The 20448-nt window shown below is 42.9% G+C and overlaps 1 protein-coding gene across 1 annotated transcript in view; it reads left to right on the plus strand.

Annotated features, from left to right (window-relative positions):
• cadm1b (cell adhesion molecule 1b) overlaps nt 1-19515 on the plus strand; it is a 137915-nt gene extending 118400 nt beyond the window's left edge. Inside the window, exons 7-13 of the mRNA XM_053423622.1 lie at nt 1333-1429; nt 2319-2491; nt 9452-9507; nt 10459-10493; nt 15631-15665; nt 19059-19187; nt 19360-19515. Of these exons, the coding sequence (XP_053279597.1) occupies nt 1333-1429; nt 2319-2491; nt 9452-9507; nt 10459-10493; nt 15631-15665; nt 19059-19187; nt 19360-19478 (644 nt within the window). The 3' untranslated portion in view covers nt 19479-19515. The remainder of the gene's footprint in view (nt 1-1332; nt 1430-2318; nt 2492-9451; nt 9508-10458; nt 10494-15630; nt 15666-19058; nt 19188-19359) is intronic.
• Nucleotides 19516-20448: the final 933 nt, after the last annotated feature.

Here is a 20448-nt window from a genome sequence, read left to right on the forward strand (position 1 = left end):
AAATATAACAAAACAATCAAGTTTTCCTCTTAATCTGTATTTTGGAAATTTTTAATTGACAAACGTTCCCTATAGGTAGCTTGGAGGGCTTTCCTCACGCTCCCACTGGGCACCAGCTCAGAGCCTCTGTTTGAAATGACTGTAAACTTCTCCTGTGGGAAAATCTATCAAATATTGTAATTATAAAGAGACACAAAACTACACAAACTACCACAAAGAGACTCAAAACAACTGCAAAGAGAATAAACATAACCGAAACAGAGAAGTGAGCTGAATTGTGAAAGATGCCAAAAGACAATAAAACTACAGACATTGTAAAGTGACCACAAAGACACAGCTACAGAGATAAACAAAATGACCCGAAACGAGTCAACAAAAAAGGTTGATTGACTGCTCTGCCATTGCCAGTGGAGAACTTAGCCTCACCTCTTTTTTCCTCCCAAACACATCATGAAGGCACCAAACACTGAGGCGCTCTCTCACCTCGCTGTCCTGCCAAATTAGCGTGGTCACCCAGGTGTCAGGTTTCCATCACAGTGCCGATCGGAGCTGGAATAAAACCTGTGTCCACTTCAGAGTCATTTGACCGGGCTGTGAAAGCCGATTGTGTCCATGCCCATTACAGATAAAATCCAAATGTTAGTTTGACCAGTGGAAATTGGGCTTGAAGATAAAATTGGCCAATGAGAGAAGACCGATTATAATAAACTGCCAGACACAGATGAAGAACAACAAGAAACTTGGAGAAACTCGACTCTTTCTGATAAAGTGTGTCTGGTGCACACACTTTTTATTGGGTCATCGATGTACTAAAGGATTTATACTATCTGACGCCGTTCTCTATGGATCACACAGTGAAAACTTTTACTCCGCTGTCAGATGATGTTTAGGTGTTCTTTAAATGGTGCATTGATTGAAGAGGTAACACCGTCTACCTTACACTGTTAAACATCAAAGAAAGGTTATTCTACCCTTTTGTAGTCTGGGTAGAATATACATTTTTTTCTTCAGGTAGACAACTGTTTTGTTTGACCTTTCAAGGAAAAAGAGGGAGCTTGACTGGAATCGCTTGACATTTTGGTAATCTTTGGTGAGCATTGATAAGAGGAGAAAAACATTTGGCTGAACGTAGACTCACTGAAAGTCGACTGAACTCACAGGATAATCGTTTCATTAAGTCGTCTGTTTCTCTCAGCGCTTCACCTCGGAGCCCACGATCATTTCACCTCTTTCTTTAAGCTGCAGGTGTTGGATAAAATTTAAAATGTGTTGTCTTGTCATGACTCTTGACACCAGATCTCTGTAACTTCTCACCTTCTTTTTCCCTTTCAGATAAACCAGAAGTGAAGATTGTGGTGACATATCCTGAGGGTTTAACCAGAGAAGGTGACAATCTAGACTTGACGTGTATCGCAGGGGGAAAACCACAGTGAGTGTTCACGGATAAACTACATGCACCGATACATCATTTCATATTGTATTTCAGCCGATAGAGTGACTCGTCCACCTATGTCTATATCACTTCCATTGAACAGAATTCAGCCTATTTGTCCAACTTTAGTGGGGACACAAACTATTTCTGCCATAAGTAGATAATGAATGTTGTATTTTTCTATTAAGTACATTGTAAACTACTTGTACGAGTACTTTAAAGTACTTTTACTGTGGACTAGAAGCACATAAATTGAACCTGATTTAAATGGTAAATGGTTTTGTACTCTTTTCTAGTCTTGATGACCACTCAAAGCTCTTTACAGTACAGTCTTACATTCACCCATTCACACACACATTCATACAGTGCATCTATTCGCAGCACTTTGTTATTCTATGGGGGGGGGGGGGCATTCGGGGTTCAGCATCTTGCCCAAGGAGACCTCGGCATGCAGATGGGTCAGACTGGGGATTGAACTGGCGACCTTCAGGAGGATGACCTCTCTACCCCTCAGCCACAGGCAATGTCTGTTCCATCCGGGCGAAGTTTGGGGATCAGTGTGTGACAGAAGAATCCCAGAATATAGAACGGCCATGCGTCAGTGTGAATGTGACTTGTAGTAGAAAGCGCTTTGAGTGGTTATTAAGACTAGAAAAGCTCAATCTAACTGCAGTCCATTTACCATTTGCCACATCCCCCTTCACCTTCACATTTCATTATACCATTTAAATGTTAACGGTTGTTAGCACGCTGTATGAAGGACATCATTAGACAGGCCCTGCCAGTGGCCCCTCCTCAGACCATCTCAGATTTGACCTTTACTTCAGATTTCTAGCGTGGATAGACAGCGCCTGAGTGATGCGCCTGTGCTATTTGTTCTCTCCAGTCCCCATCAGATCAACTGGCTCCGGGTGGACGATGACGTGCCGTCTCACGCCGTGGTCACCGGCTCCGACCTCTACATCGAGAACCTCAACATGTCCTACAACGGGACCTATCGCTGCGTGGCGTCCAACACGGTGGGCGAGGCCTACGACGACTACATCCTCTATGTATATGGTAGGTATTACCTTTCACTGCACCCCATGTTTAAATGCCTCCATCACTCTTATTACACCAGAATTCCCCCCGTATTGCTGATAAACTGAGATTTATAGACTTAACTGCCAACTGCAGCTTTGGCAGTCGGAGGATTGTATTGCACCGACACGGATTTACTGCAGCGTTTGTGCAATAAACAGATTCACATTTCAAACATATATGGATCTAAGCCATTAGTGAGAGGAACAGGGGGCTTAATCACAGAAGGTGGCTGCAGATGACAAATCCACAGTGCTCCCAATTTATGTTGGAGATTTGAACTGCGGCTGTGCTGTTAATGCCCGATGACGAGATTGAACCGCACAGAAAGCACAGGATAAAGTGGCTGTTGACTTTGGACTCGTGTGTTAGAAACCCAGCAAGTGAGATTTCTCCTGGTAGATTTATATTTAAAATGTTGGAGTAGAGAATGGATCAGTTGGAAGAGTCTGTATTGTCTCATAATAACACACTGCTGACATTTAGGGGCCCGTATGAGCTGGTGTACAACGTTTTTATTTCCCCCTTCAATAGATTCATTCTAAGGCTGATATTTAAAAAAATCCTTTTCTTATACATCTATGTATCCATTTCACTACTGCTCTTTCAGACTACAGCATCACTCTCATGCACTGTTTACAGTTTGTCATCCTCCTGCTAAAAATATATCTGAATATTTCCACTGACCTTGGAACTGTAATTGCATCCTCTTTTGGGGCTAAGCTCAGGGCAGTTGAACAGAGACCGAGGACACTGCCAGCTAAGACCAGGATTAGGCTTCGTCACATCCTCACATAGAGTGTATTCCATAAAATCAAAATGAATTCAAACCAAATCATGAAGAGAACGACTATGACCTGACTCCTGGATATGACTATTCACCTTTACTTTCTATGATAAAGAGATGGTCTCTGGTGCTGTTGACTCACATTGAACTGGGTGGAATGTCAATGTGCTCTGCAGCCAACCAGTAAAGGACAATAAAAGGACGATCTCTCCCAGGACTAGACTGGAAATGTCGTGGCTGGTTTGATCCCCTTGGTGTCAGCCGCCCTTCAGTGAGGCCACCTTTTCATCTTAACTTTATGAATGTCACTCGTGGTACACGCATAGCAGTTTTAATATTTTCATTGTTTGTTTTTTTCACATCACAATCCCAAAACACAACTTGTGATAGAAAAAAATCCAAAATACATCAAATACATTAGTAACACAAGGAAATGCAGTTACTGTTTCCACCGCCACTGAATTCACTCCACTGCCATCGCACAATATCTGAATAAAATGTAACATCTTTGCAAACAACTCAACTGTTTAAAGGTGCACCAGCCATCTTGGCACTTAAATCCCCAAGCCCGAACAGCAGGAGGCAACTGTTTGAAGTTTTCAGAACGAGGACGACTTCATCGTTCACAAATCATGAAACGTGACGTCAATGAAGTACACACTCCTCGGACCTTAATTCCCTATTTCTGTTGGCTGGCAGGGGTGAATGAGGATGAGGGGGAAACAAATGTGCTGCAGGTGCAGACATTGTTGGAGAGTTCAGCGTTCTCTCCTCGGAGCGCCTGCTTCCTGCTGTTAGGAAGAACGTTTTGTATTTTCGCTCCCAAGTTTCAATTTGTTTCTGCCTGCGTCCCGAGAACATTGTCTCCCAGAGACCGTACACGGAACAAGGAGAAAAGGTGACTGCTGCACAAACTCCCTGCTTCTCCAGTGTAATTATCATGTGTGTACAGTGGATCCATTTAATTAAAAATCTTAACCTGGTGTAGTCTTTTATCCCAACTAAAGATGTCATATGTTGAGTGGGAAATAACTTATTATGACCATCATCCAGTCTGTTGGGATTGATTCAGCTTGTAAAAAATGTTCTTCATTTATTACCATGTCCAGTATTTTCTCCAGGAAACCTTTTTATAATGAACATTCGTGTTTCCAGAACCCGCTGCTATGGCAGAGTAGAATATCTGTCGACGGTTCCAGGCAGTTGTGAGGAGTCATGCTGCTTAGAGAATAAAGGCAATCAAATGAAATGTGCACCTTCCAAACATTGTCACACTGTTTCTGGTGAAAACATGGTGAATGGTGGGTTGTAATATGTTATCCATCACACAGTAATCAGATTGTTAGATGTTGTTAGATTTAGTCACCGGAACCAGCACTCACGTTAAAACCCAACTAACGTGTAATGTTGTAAGCAGCTGTTGAAAATAGGTGCAATGAGGTTTTTGCGATAGAGACGGTTGCAGGTTGTAGACTGGTGCTCCTGTTTGGACTCCGGTTGTTTTGGTGGAATGCATTTTTAAAAGAAATACAGTTTGCCAGGTCTGGAAGAACAAGGTCTTGGGCAGAGGAGACAAACAAAAAAAACATAATAGTCTGGAGAAATCACAGAAGAGGAACTGGGAGTGTTGCGGATGCATTATGTTTAAATAACCAGGGACTGAATTTCTACACCTGGAAAGATGAAAGATGTCATCACTGGCTCCTGACTGGTTTAGCAGATAGGTGTTGTTGATGTGTGGAAAATACAGGAAGAGAAACCATGTGGTGTTTTTACGAATGTCTTAAAAACTGTTCAAACACAGCAGGGCCTCACTAATCCAAATCTCTCAGGTACACAGCGTTCGGACAGGCCCTGCTTCTTTTGTTTTTCTCATCGCTGAAGTATCTTCAGTTGCTTGAAAAATAAAAGTCTCCCAGCACACACCATTGAGCCCTCTGTCTGATGTTCAGCAGGTCTGCATGTAGGTTGATGTTCAGAGGAAGAATCTGTGTACTTCACATGTGTGACTTTGCCACTGTGACATAGGTTTTCCCTGTGAGTCTCCTAACTCCGCCGCCCCATGGTTATTCATCATCGTGCTCTGCCAGGCAGATGATGACATCTGCTTGTCCCCAATGGGCCCAGTAATGATCGCTCCAAAACAAAAGGACGACACAACCCCGGCAAATGGCTTACTCAAGGCAGACTTATTCAAGCTTTCATGACTAAACTGTTGTGCGATGTTTCCTCTGGAACTCAGATTTAACGCACCCTCTCCTGGAATGAATCCCCTGATTGTGTGATTGTGTCGTGTCAAATGCAGATATTCAAAGTAGTATTATAATATTCTAGTTATTTAAGAACTTGTGAAAGACGTGTGTCTTGTGCATCATAACACTTGCATGAGCGATTGAAAAGCAATAGGAAGCAAATGTTCTCTCGTTGAGGATTGCAACCCACAGCATCTTTATCATCAGTGTTTGTGCCTTTGGCTGCGACTCCTTCAATTAGCAACGTGCTATTCACATATTTTAACAGATTCCATCAAACACTGTTTCTCTGGTGCTGGAGGATTGGAAAGTGCTATGACTTCAGTTCCCTGTAATGAGACACAGGAGCTTGGTAAAAGGTGTTCATAACTGCGTATAATTATGTCTGTGACTCCCACACCTCTTTTGTGGAGGATTTAATGCCAGAAAAAAAATCCTGTTGTGGTCCATTTGATGGTTTGTTGTCCCAGACTAATCACGCTTGCTGCAGTGGCTTAATCCCAGTGTGTTTCTGCAACGTAGATTGGTTTTACCATGATAACCTGTTTAGCACAACCGGAGCAGTGCACCAATGCAACGATTCTATTAACTCCTGCGAACCCCAGTCTCATATGTAGCTACGAAATCTGGCATTTTATCTATCTGGCATTTAGTTTTATCATTTATAAACTTTTAAAGCCATCACATACCTGCAAAAATACTGTTCATTCAACCAGCTGCATGCAACAAACTCATTATTTTAAAGAGTTCATTCTTTTCTTGTGAGGGTTATTGACAAAGGGTCGTCCGTTTGTCCTTCAGTTCTCCGTCCGTCCATCCCTCTGCCACCGTCTACCTCAGGGCTCTTCTTTTTCAAAAAGACGGATGACCTTTCACCGTGCGACAGCCCCGACAGGTGTGAGACCGATGTAAATCCACGACAAATCAACTCCCATTGCGGTGAATGTGTTGTGAGGATGTGTCGCTGGTCGAACAAAGCCTGAGAAAGAGTCTTGTCATGCTGCTGTCCGCAACGGTGTGTGTCTGCAGCAGGCGGTGAATTGTGCCCCCTGGCCAGTGTGTGGTGGATTGCGGGAGACTAGTTGGCCAGACAGAGGCCTGTCTCTCTATAACTCAAACATACTGCCTGTTGGCAGACGAGCAATGCGGCTCTTACCATCTCAGTTCAGCCACAGTTAACTTTTTGACCCATAAATCTTCCACGGACAAGAAGTCAAAGAATCTCAAGCCAGTGGAAATTTGGGGTTTATCCGGGTTTTTGACACAATGTGAGCAGACGTGACTCATGAGCGTCTGTCCCTGTGCATCACTCTGACTTTCACAAATAATGAAGAATAGTGCAGAATAATGAGAAACAACTATCAACACTAAATCTCAAGATTATTTTGTCTGACTAAGAATTAATTGTGTTTTTGAGGAATGCTATGCGACATGTCAGGTAAACGGAGCGTTACAGCAAGAGAAACAAATAGAGAAAAGAAAAAGAAAAATATCATCCTGTTGTTGTTGTTGTTGTTGTTGTCGACAGGCAGTTTTAAGCAAGCGTGGATAAACAATTTCTCCGACACTGTTTCTCTTTATGGTTAAATTTTCTCATATCAGATTCCTCAGTGATATAAATTCTCCCTGAAAATACGGCCCCTCCAAAACAAACTCATATTTCAGCCCTCATAATGCTGAGCCCAGAGTCATCCAGCCTGGAAATTGCCCATGGAGAATTCTTGTTCGGCTGGATATTATATGTGCCACATCCTATCCTGGCCTTTGTGAAGACCCTCTTCCCTGAATGGCCAATTTCCCTCTTCTAGACACTGACATTTCAGCTATCAGACTGCCTTCAGTCACAGGGAAAGAAATCTATCCCACCCCCCCTCTTCAAATAGTGTCAGAGCAGAATCTCTTCCTGATACCCTGATACCCCCCTACCTCCGTCAACACTACCTCCGCCGTACACTCCATCCCCGGCGGCAACATTATGCTGTCCTTGATGTTTTATCATTAGTTTGGGAGTGTGTGGTCCCCCACTGCTTTCTTTTGATGGAGTGCAGACAGTAAAGGCGTGGAGACAGCCAGCTAATTTCCCCTGCTGTGACTCTCCCACAGCAAGGGGCTGTGCTATCTCCTCTGCACCAGAGCCAGGCAGAGACACCCCTGACGAGGAAGCTTTCAGCCCTCCTCGGTGCCACGGCACACCTGAATTGCCCTCCATTTTATCTTTCTGATGATTTTCTTTGAGGGTTAGCAACAGATCTAATCAGTGCAGTGCGGGTGGATGATGCAGCCTGGAGCTCTGCTGTGCTGCAGCGGGAGGCCACCAGAATAGTTTAATTTGTCGTTTGATATTAATTATGGAGAGAAACTGTGGAAAATAGCAACAGCTATCCAGGATTGGCAGACATTATTATTCACTGTTAATTTGAAAACATATCAATAAATGAAATCCCGTAGTTTAATGTGATACAGCCCCAGTTTTCTTGGTATTTTTGGGCATGGTAGCCTAGTGTGCTCTGTTGAAGGTCTTCCAGGTGTTGACAGAAATATATCAACAAGTAATAGATAGATTCCCATATTTGGTTCATGATCCCCAGAGGATTCATCCTAATGAATGTGAATGTGATCCCTACAGTACCAGGACAGTAAAATAATTGTTTGTTCTGATATGTGTTTTGGGATAATCATGGTCACCAGAGGATGAATCCTAAGGATTATGGCGGTTGATTTTTTATATATATTTTATATTTTTATAGCAGTCATCTTTTCCCCATCCATCACTTTTATTCAGACTGAAATCAATCCTTCCTCTTTATAACAACCCTGAAGAGATGCATTCTGGATATAATTAATCTTAAAGAGTGATCAAAATACTTGCATAACTTCCAGAGAAAGTATTTCCAGTACCAGATTCCCATTTTCGTTTCCTGGAAGGAGTTCTGTGCTGAGCTTCTCTGGAGCGATATTAACACAAAAAGATTGTTTTACCCCAAAGTGCATCAACCTTGGGACACATCCACTCGATCGATGACTATTGAAGCCTCATTTTAGCTCCATCACTTACTTTGAAATTGCTTTAAGAAGGGAACTCTTAAGGGACAGTATTAACTGGAGGACTGATCACAGCAAGCAAAACCTGTTTGAGTGTTCAGACGGGCACATCAGTTTTGTTTTAGGCCGCCTCACAGAGCATCCAGCACCGACTCCTAAGCCATTTTCAGACGAGACCTACGGGTAAAATCCAGAGAATTGGCTTTGGTTAGTTTACAGATGGTTTTACTCTGAGTTTGCCTTTCACACATGCACAACGCAGCGGGAGGTTCTCTGCACAGACGCCTTCACAACATCAACAAATCCTCCACATTGCTCAGGTGAGAGGTGGAGCAGCCTGGTGCAGCAAGCAGAGACAGGAAGCTATGTGTTAACTTCACTGCGTGGATCACGTGATTTTCTTGACAGCACTGGTGTCAGGTCTTATCGCCACAAACTCATCTTGATTTTTTTTGTGTGTCTGTTGCGCATTAGAAGCGTCAAACCACCCCCCCCGCCCCCACTCACTCAATCCAGTGGGGGATCCCCTGCTGGGTTCACACATCGACTTCTCCTGGATTTCTATGGACTTTCTAGTAGCAGGCCGGTCGGATGAAGTCCGCAGAAACTGTGGAGCGTCTCACTCGCAGAATGTCCGTTCACACGTGCACCTCCTCTGCAGAAGATATGGAGAAACTGCGGAGCTCAGTGCACATCTGGAAGCAGCTGTCGTCTCCTCAAACCCACCTCACCACAGAACATGTGCATGTTATGATTTTGTAGTGCAGCCTCTTCAATGACCTTTGTCTACTCCTTTACTCTTGTCTTCCTTTATTTCTTACACATGTTCTTTATTTTTTTTTGACTCTTTTCATCTAGATGCTCCCACTACTATCCCCACACCCACCACCAACCCAGTCAACACGCAAGGTACTGTATGCCCCCACTACTGTCCCTCTCAGCAATCGTGTGTATGTGTGTGTGTGTGATGCATGCATGTATGGCCCGTAGCTCGGTGACAGACAGGCGTTGTACCTGAGGCTAAGACAGTCTGCGGGGGACCAGTTCTAATCAGATGGTGCTGCAGATAGGGGACATTGAGGACAGGTGACGCAGAGACACCTGTCATGGCCTTTTCCAGTCACATATTTGATCAGAGAAAAAATGTAGAGCCTGCGCTTTGCTGTCCCACCATCTTATCAGCACCTGCAGCCATATCTCAACCGGCCCGTCCGTCATATTGTAATGCCCCTTGCATCTCCCCCACAAATACCAGTCAGATTTCGTCTTTGGGAAACCAAAAAACATCAATGACTATTTTCTCAGAGACGTGTGAAATAAATGAAAAGCGCTTCATTCACTAAAGCCGAGTAACCTTTTGACACCTTCTGTAAGCACTATTTTAGACTTCGATTTATCTCAGTGGCAAATTTTCATTTCAATATCAACCATTAAAAAAAAAAAAAAATGCTATTATGTCAAAAGCACCGCTAAGGCTACGCAGATGGCGGAGGCAACCTTGGGAGTTGGCATTTGGATATGCCAGGATGTGACATTTCAATACAAAAACTATCCTTAAAGAATAGATCGGTTCATCAATGGCTGCTTTAGAGATGTGGCAGTTTGGGCCCTTTTGTCATGACCGCTCTGCAATTCATGCAGTCATGGAAATGTAGAGCAGCAACATTCACATAATAAGTGTGTAACCTGATGTGAGGCCGCATCATAGACTCTGGTATCGTAATGAGGTCGGACACGATGTATTACTACATTTATTTCATCTGACAATTTATTTTTTTGTTTTCAAGTATTTTATTTAGATTAAAAATAGAGTCAAGAGTCAAAAATAGATCTTTTTTTTTTTTAATTGTCTCTTTACGTTTGAGACTTGGACTTCAAACCTGCTTCTTTTCCTGTCTGAGTTTTCCACGGCGCTTCCTTGATCATGCTGCAGGAGTACGGCATCATTTCATTCTCTCTCGCTCTCTCTCTCTCTCTCTCTCTCTCTCTCTCTCTCTCTCTCTCTCTCTCTCTCTCAATTTCTCTCTCTCTCTCCCAATTTCTCTCTCTCTCCCAATTTCTCTCTCTCTCTCAATCTCTCTCTCTCTCAATTTCATTCTCTCTCTCCCCTCTCTCCCCTCTCTCTCCCCCCTCTCTCTCTCTCACTTGCTCTCTCTCTCTCTCTCTCTCTCTCACTTGCTCTCTCTCTCTCTCTCTCTCTCTCTCTCTCTCTCTCTCTCTCTCTCTCTCTCCCCCTCCCTCCCCCTCTCTCTCTCTCTGTCTGGGTGTGGCCCAGTCAAACAGGAAGTTGCTTTTTTGCGGAGCTGTGCATTACTCTGCATTTCCATCCTAAGCCCCTCTCCTCGGGAATAACACTGATGCAGCCGCCTCTGTGTTCTCTGCTGCAACATTCCAGTAATTTCCGAAAGACAGGCTTGAAAGAGGATTTACCATGATTTATGCAGTACATGCTGGGAGGATGTAATTGAGCTTTCTTGCAGTTCACTACTCTTCTAAATACCCTGTCACAGGGGCAATGCTAAGCTGGCTCGCGGTAGATTGCTTTGCGCTACCTTAATCAGCATAGCAGCACAGTATAGCATTTCCCTCTCGCCAGTAAGGAAGTGTACGGCGTGATTTCTTATTCATACAGTATAACCCGGGCCTGAATAGGCTGCCGATACCATGCTGTGATTTTATGCTGTAATCAGAGGTCACTGAACTACCACTACTTATATATGGCCCTAATTTTAAAGGTGCAATCAATACATTTACACTTCTTACTAGATGTCAATCAAGTTTATCACAAAAGAAACCCTCATTATATGACCAACTAACTGAAAATAATTTTAAACAATCGTATACAAGACAATCAGCTGAGCTTGATTATTAAAATCACTTTTATGGATATAAGTAGATAGTTATGGGTTTAGTTGTACTGTACTGTAATAAGTAGTTGTCAATCATCTGCAACACTCATTGATTTTTTTTATATATTTTGTAATGAATCATTGACTGACATTATTTATGGATGTGTTGATGTTATGAGCATGAGATGCTTGCAGATCAGATTTTGTGTGTGTGTGTTTGTTGTTTGGACCTTGCTTTTATTAATGTATCAATTATTTTATTTTGACATTGTTATGTGTGGACCATGAGAAGATTAGCAACTGCCATGTCAGCTAATGGGAATTCAATGAAATAGATTTAGTAGATTAAGTTGTTTGTAGATTTTAAATCCACAAACGTACGACGCGTTTACGTTTTTTTACTGGATGGATTAACTGAATGGACAGAATAAGCTAGCGGTCATTCCCTAATCCACACAAGCAGCACGTCTGTTTTCCCTCTGGATGGAAGAAAACATGAAAGGGGATTTATGAATATTGTTAACTCAGGTCCTTCTCTGTTTGATTCATAATTGATCTGAAAATAAGGTTTTGTTAAAAATGCTTCAATTTAACTTTCAAGGTTTTCCTCTTTGTACCCGTGGACACCAAAGTGCCAGTTGAAGGCCTAATTGTGTAAGTGCGTGTGTGTGCGTGTGTGTGTGTGTGTATGTGTGTAGATCTCTTGTGGCAAATTAGTCATGTCATTCTTGTGTTTGAATGTTTAAGGACTTGTTTTTCTCCACATACCCAATTAGCCGATATTCAGCTTTTAAATATAGTGCATTTCCAATGGATACAGATGTCAATCTATGGACCATTTTTTATTTAAACTCTTAATAATTGTTAAAACTAACACTTTTTTTAAATTTCCCTTATAAATCGAACCAAATTCTGTTGATCTTTCTATGAAATAACCCTCTAATTTACATCTGAATAAAAGCTAATTTTCAGGAAAGAATGATGAAAGGTTTCTGGCATTTATCAGGAAAGTAAAGGATGAAAATTTTGCGACCAATATTTACGAAAGGAAAAGCTCTTATTTGACGTGTTGCATCAAGAGAAACTTGGCGGAAATCGTTCTTCTCTCACTGCCAAACAGTCAAACACTCAGACATCTGAGAAATATAAGTGTTCAAGATGGACAGTAGACGCTTATAGCACCACAGGAAAAAATCACACTGTACAAGTTCTTTTGTCAGTGGTTGTATTTCTTTTGGGCAGAGGGGCGAGTTTACCCAGAATCCCCAGCTCTGGAGGAGTAAAGGGAGTCTGTGGCAATAATGCTCCAGCTCGTCAGATGCTCAGAGATGATCCAATTCAATGCAATGCAGGGACATCATATCCCGGCTAAGCCTCCAGTAACCCCCCTCCTCCCCCGGCTTTTTGAGAAGAGCCAGAGGAAACGACAAGGAACAAGGAATAATGTTGTAGACTGGACTGGAAAGACCCACAGATCGACAGTCCAGGGTTCACTGGGGTTTGGACCTCAGCTAGATAAACTGAAGACATGGGCTGAAAGTGACATTGTCCCTGTCACTTTGAAAAATCCCATCTCCTATTCTGCTCCTCTCATTTGTATAGTTTGTTTTTCATTTGGTTACTGGAGCATTTTGTAAGCTGAAATTAATACCGGCAGACATTTAAGCAATGATCTCTGTGCTATGATTTTCAAGTTAATTTATCTTGATCGAGTGCACATCAGTCAGAAATAAGTGTAAGAGTAAATTACAGCTCTCTTTTGTACGAAAAGCACAAACACAACTATTACCTATCAAAAATGATCTGCTATCTGTAAAAGAAAAGTAAATACAGTTCAGAATTACATAACATTTCTAGTTTATTATACTGTCATTATTATATGAAATACAACAACCACTTTCAAGGTATTTTACAATCTGCTCTATTCATTCAAATGCTTGTGCTGTTGTTACTATTTCACTTCCTCTGAAACCAAACCCCCCTACATTGCCGAAGTGTCCTTGGGCAAGACACTGAACCCCAAATTGCCCGAATGTGTCTGTGGGTGAATAGCAAACCTGTAGTGTAAAGAGCTCCGAGTGGTCATCAAGGCTAGAGAGGGAGACTCGTTCTTCTGAGCTCCACATTAGTCCGGTTTATGGATTGTACTTGGGTGTAAAATAACAACCGATAATGTCTTCGCAAGCAAACATTACACTGCACATGAAGTTGAGTCGGGCTTACATACGGCACCCATCAGACTTTATAATACCACCAACCATAATTAAGTTTTTTATTGCTTGCGTTGGTTAAGCTGTCAGGGATTTGTTCGATCCTTATGCCTTTAACATGCGGAGCACAGAATACATACATACATGACTTCAGGGTTATTCTGACGCCTTTGTTGTGAAAAACGTGGGATTCTTCTTTCCCCCAGCGTGAGTTAAATCGTGTGATTTAGCATCAGATGGCGTTTTAGGAATCCATTTCTGGCAGCTTTTCATCCACGTTCTGTTTGCTGTTTTCCTCCTTCAGCTCTGGTACATGTTAGGTGTTGGCAGGTTTCCACTGCTGTTAAGTCCTGGGATTCCAGCTTCAGCTCCATGTTCGCTATTGACTTCGACAAAGACTGCTCCAAGTGCATTTAGTATTCAACATAATTAGTCAATAAACATCCACCGGCGCTGTTTTAACTCTCAACTGTATCATTTGTCTTTGAAGTATTTCATTGGAAGAATTAAAGAATCATTTAGAAATGCTAATTCGTTTTTTCCTCACATTTGTTTACTCCGAATCAGGACGATTTTGAGATTCCTCTAACCTGCAGTTTTTTTTTTCTTTCTTCTAAACGGTCATTAAAGAAAGAAAATATCATAATGGTCCATTTTAATTGGTCTCAAGGGAATAAGTTACTAATGCCAACCCACCCTGAAGTTAAAAGAGTTATTTATTGCAGTAATATTGAACTCTCTTTCTTTTTTCATGGAGCAGTTGTAAATGGTAATGAGAGCTCTACTTATCACATTATGGGTTTGGAGATTGAATGTTATGTGCGAATGAACTCAATTTGTGTCAGACTCATTCTCTGCAGATAAGGTGTTCTTCTGTGGCGTCTTACTTAAGGCGACTGTAGGAGCCGAGCAGGGATTTCTGTTATTCTGTCAACCTTGTTCCTCGCCCTGATCTCCACTTCGGGGCGGGGGGTGGGGACAAGTTGAAGAGGGAGTGCGGAGTGGAGATGGGTGCGCGCTGCCTTTGTGCACAGAAATGTGCAAATCTCAAAAGACACAATAAACAGCCATCCGGTTCAAATTCACTCCACAATTTCCATTCATTTGCCAATTTATTAGTTAGTCAGACCTTCACTCGTATAACAGCCCCTCTGTTAAGTGTCACAGTTGTGTTTGTACATTGTTGTGCTTGTTACAAAGGACTCTGGGAATCTATTAAGTGGCCGTGCAGTGGCATTGAAATTCAACCGAGGACAACGTTGTGCTGCGTTGATGGTCTTCAACAACGGCAATGAGAGCAATTATTGGGCTGAGATTGCCCATGTGAGCTCATCTCATTAAGTTCATTTCCTCTTTCCGAACGACAACAAATACAAAAGCCACGGATGTCGGCGGTTCAATGCTGCAAGACGCTCCCCGAGCCGATTCTGCAGCGTCGCCCCATTGTCCTGCTACTGTCCATGAATGGGTTACTGCGAGAGGCTATTCAGTGCACGTGAAGGCTTTGCTCTACCAATGCAAGAGAGTCATTGTTTCAATTATGTCCATGTAATTACATCTATAAATTGGGATGTGTTTGTGTGTGTGTGTGTGTGTGTGTGTGGGATGGCACGTGTGTTTGCATGTGCGTGATAGGCCTCGTTCTGTGAAGAGAAAAAAACTATTAAAAGAAAGAAAAAAAAAAGACGGGAAACTGAAATGATGTTCCGTGTAATAAGCCTGGTGACAAGTTCGCAGCTCAGATCTCCGCGGTGACAGATAAGTCTGACAGGACGCGCCGATACTGGCCAGAGTGGCAATTAGTCATTCCAGTACAGAGGCAGAAAGGTGGGACTGTAAAGCATGTGGCGCTGGGAGTTCAGTGAAGCAGCTTCCCACCACCGCACAGACACGAGCATCAGTTGCAAATCCTCTTTATTCCCCCATAAATCCCCACCGCTGTGCACATCCTGTCAGGACGCCGGTGTGGGCATGTCAGCACTCCCCGATCGACCCGTGAGCCGAGCTGCGCTGGCGGTATGGACACCGGCTGCATTACAGACATAATCAAATTCTACTTATTTCAAGTGTGAGGCCACAAAGGCCGGGGGTAATAACATCGCCTGTCATTTGGAGGCTCTCTCTATTCTAAGCCCCTGGTGGTATTATGAATGCATATGTATTGAACATGAGCGGCCACAGGGAATCACACTCCTGATCCCTGGATGTGTTCCAGCGCCGGATGACAAACTAATTAAACGTAGGAAGAAGGAGGAATGAAAGTAATGGAAACATGACATTTGGCGAATAAATCCTGGTCTTGGCGAGGTCGGAGATCCACATCTGCCCCTCTGGAGCCTAGAACTTCCTTTTCACTCTGTTACCCAAATACAGTGAGCAGACAAAGTAAAAAATGACCACGTGTTTGAATCAAGGTCCAGGAGAACTGCTCATGGAGACGCTGATCCAACCGAACCAGGGGACTGAATAGAGAAGCCATTTTATAGTCTGGCTCTCTGGTTCAGTATCCTGAATCATGCTATCAACTGGCTCTGTTATATATCTAGGTTTTTATATATGACAGCATAATAACGACATTATTTTATGTGGTGAACTATTCCTCTGTTTGCGGTAAAGCAAAATGATTCTTCTGATCTATAAAAAAAGGTTTATTGCTCTTTATCATCTGTCAAACTAAACCACTTTGTCAATGTTGGTATCCTGTGATGGCTCAGCTTGGTGTGTGTGTGTGTGAGTGTGCATACATTTAGAGAATTATATAAATAATTAATTATATAAATAATAAAAAAAATTAATTTGTTTTTGTCAAGGTCCCCTTTCTGAGATTTTCTTAGTCTTCTCACCTCATCTCACAGAAATGGTTTCTGTTGGAATGTCTCAAATTATTAATTAAGTTTCCCCCGCCAAAAGTGAAAAAGGTGCAATAAAGTATTAAAAGTCTTCAATTTAATTTAAAGTTGTCTTTTCTTGTAGCAGCAATGTTTGCGTATGAGGTTGCAGGTTGTTGCAACAGCGGCTTGAGGCATATCAGAGGAAGCATAATTATATAATAGTCTCATAATGCGCAGCTGTCTGTTTTAATCTAAAAGTTTTTTACAAATTAATAATTTTCAAATCCAGGGATCTACTCATGCATTGTCTGATACTTATCAGATTTCACTGAACAGAAAATACAGGAAACAATTTTACTGTGTAATAATAAATAATGGTGGTTATGATTTGAACTTTAACCTCCTGGTTATTATTATGTGAGCTGGGTATGACATCTTTGTCATGTGATACCTTTTTAAAAATTGTCCAATTGATGCAGCAGACACATCCTGACATTATTATGGGCCAGAGAAACATTTCCCATAATGCCACCGATTGAATCTTTTCGACAGACTCCCCCTGCCTGGTGAAATATTGAATATGAAAAGTGATTATCTTGATAATAACGTCATCATTTAGCATAACTTTAAGCAAAGAGCTCAGATAGCACATTATACGCAGGTGTTAATTGGATGTGTGAAGTTGGTATTCGTGCAGAGCAGATGATTTCCCCTGCTGTTATGGTAAAATAATGTTAAACCGCACATTGTTTTCAGATGTTCATGTTTTTAAACCCAGTGCAAAAACACAACACCTTCGAAATGTGAAACCTGGAATATCATGATCATTGTTTTCACTCTGATCCTCCCACGGAAAAAACATTATTTTATACAACAGCATGACCTTTATGTTAAAAATCATGTAACGAAACAGCTAAGACCTTCGCATTTCATTGCATTATGTAACATGTCTCATAACCTCCTTACATTATAACGCTCTGATGCAGCAACACCGTGACCGTAACATTTCTTGTGTGTGCCACGTTAAATTTGATGTTTCTGTGGTTTTTTTCCTGTTCAGTAGTTAACTCGATATAGGCAACATGATATGCAACCAACCATAGCAGTCGATACTGCAGGTGTTATGGGATTTTTAGTTCCTCTGTGACATTTTTGTGATAAGAGTCTCAGCGCTTACTCTGGGCAGATTTCTCCCCCGGCTAAATAAAACCCTCCCTCGGCGAGCGGAGGGGGCTGAGACCCTGCATGTTTCCTGGTGGATGTGTCAAAAGGGAGACAGCGGTGAGCAAGGTGAGGGCATGGAGGTGTGGGGAGGCTGAGCGGGGGGGGGGGGGGGGGGGGGAGGAGACCGAGCTACACACAGGTCCATTTAGCGGCTGTATGTTCATTAGCATGGAGCATGAGCTGTTCTCTCCCCCCCCCCGGGCCCGGGCTGTGCTATCTGACATCGCCGATACAGTAAACAAACCTTGCACATCCCTGCTCCACACACACACAGCGACAAGTCCATTTCTAACGGCGTGCTCAACCGAAACAAAACTTTTCCTCGTTAATTAGTTTCCTCGCAATCCCACTTCCAACGTGTCCTTCTGCTAATTGAATGCAACTTAGATTGGGCGTCGTCTAAAGGTCGAGACGCGAACGTGTCGCTGAGCTCCTCGACTTCGCTCCACGTCGCCATGTTGAGAAACCCTGCACCCTCCATTCGTCTTTTATCAGAATCATTCAGGTCCGGAGCATGACTAGTGAGTGATGGAAAATTGAGCTGCTCTCTCATGCAGCAAAGAACAGCGCAGCCCTTCCCTCACCAGCCACTCCTCCATCAGTCCAAATGTGCACAGATATAGACTATTGATGAATGTCTCTGAACTATTCTGAGACTGGAAATTTAAAAGCTTCAAATTTTTTTTTTTCTTCGCCCTGTTCGTCTGTGGTGCTCTGATAAATCGGGCTAAATTCTAGACAGTGATACTCTCTGACACCTGAGGCAGCCACGTATTTCTCCGCTCGGGGACTCCGGGCGCCAATTTATTTCCAAACTCGTGTCTATTCCTGGTGATTGAGCTCTATGACTTCCAGAAATGGCCTCTTAAATCACAATGTATTTTACAGTGTGTGAACTCTCAGTGAAATTGCCGACTGTGTCGACTGTTTCATGGTGAAATAACCGTCTTAAAACATTTTCCAGCGCCCCTCACTCAAGGGACCCGAGGCAGAGCTGCCTACAACATATATGCCTGGTTTCTAACTGTTCACGTCACCGGCTTATTAGCTAAGCACAAAGACTGTTAATGAAGATTCTTTGAATTGTCACTTGTAAAATACATTTTTATGCCATTGATTTACAACACAACAAAAGAGCTGTGGCGTGTTAATTGATATTCTTAATGGGAGCTAAATGTAATGTAAAGCTCTCAGGTGGATTGAGAACAAAAGAAATAGTTTATTTAGCAGAAACGGCCTCGGCTTCGTGTAGACTCCATGTCTGTGCGATTCTTTACTACTGTAGCCCTGTGACTGGCTGAGAGGGTTTTTCTGATCATAAAATTATTTACGGTTATTGTCCTGTTTTCAGACTCCAGAGCCGGAGAGGGGGCACCGCAGAAAATTGACCATGCTGTCGTTGGAGGAGTGGTTGCCGTGGTGATGTTTGCCATCCTCTGTGCACTCATTGTTCTTGGTCGATACTTTGCCCGACACAAAGGTAAAGCACCGGCCGCGCAATCATACTTGATCATGAACACATCTCAAGAGTTCAAGTGTTTTTTTGTGGAAAGTGGAGCGCGATGGGATTGAAGTGCATGCGAGGATAAGGAGGCGGAGGAGGCGGAGGAGGAGGTGTGGTGGTGGCTAATTTGTCTGCGCTCTTTTTGCAGGAACTTACTTCACGCACGAAGCCAAAGGGGCGGACGACGCGGCCGACGCCGACACGGCCATCATCAACGCGGAGGGGGGACACAACAACACAGACGAGAAGAAGGAGTACTATATCTAAAATGGACGGGCCAGGAGAGACGGGTGGGAATGCTGCTGGTGATGGTGGTGGTGATGGGTGGTGCTGTAGGAGCATTATGTCCAACTCTTGATTGGTTTACGAGACGGCTTGAGGGCAGGGAGGGTGGGATTTAAAGAGGAGGAGAAGAAGGGAAAGAGTTGGAAGTAGGACTGCCGGGGCCAAGTGGTAATAAGAGGCGTTGCTGAGTCTCCTATCCGACCCTTCCTGGACTGCCGGGGCCTGTTCTGTACAGTTCAATTATTTTAAAGACAATTTTGTGCCTTGTTCTATTTCTTTTGTTTATTTTGTTGGTTACTCCCCCCCCCCCCCCCCCCGTCACATGCTTGTTGGATTGGATTTTCTTTCCATGTATAGCCACCTGATCCTTTGTTGCATTTGGCTTTCGGAGGAGATTAAACGGGCCTGGTGTTTGTCTGTGTGTGCTGCAGCTGGCGTTTGGCTCGCGTGCCCAGATCCGAGGAGCCAGCTCATCCACACCTTCTGTTGAGTAATCTCAAGAGTTCATTAACCGGAAGACAGTGTCAACACGTTTCTCCTCACCGGGTCCGAGTGAGGACACGGGGTCTTCAAGGTCACTGTGTTGAATACTAATGTAACAGTTGTGAGTGATCATGGTTATTTTAGAATGTATTTGTTCCTGACAGTGAAGTAGGAGTGCTGTTATGTATCATTTCACACCAAACGGCAAAGAACAACCGGTCCCTCGCTGGATTCAAGAAAAATAACAGGCGATTAGGTGTGAGGTCAGTTTAGCGTTTGTTTAGGGTGTTGTGGAGTACAGTCTAAATCCTTCTGACAGCTGTTAGGTGCCATAATATGGAATTCAAATTTCTGTAGAGAAAAATCTGAGATGTTTGTTCATTTAAAATCTCTATATCAGGATTATTATTCAATTTTTTTGCAGATAACATTCACCTATGTTTCCCACAGGCTGTTGCAGCTGATCATG

The sequence above is a fragment of the Pleuronectes platessa genome, chromosome 5 (genome assembly GCF_947347685.1).
Source record: "Pleuronectes platessa chromosome 5, fPlePla1.1, whole genome shotgun sequence".
Taxonomy (NCBI): domain Eukaryota; kingdom Metazoa; phylum Chordata; class Actinopteri; order Pleuronectiformes; family Pleuronectidae; genus Pleuronectes; species Pleuronectes platessa.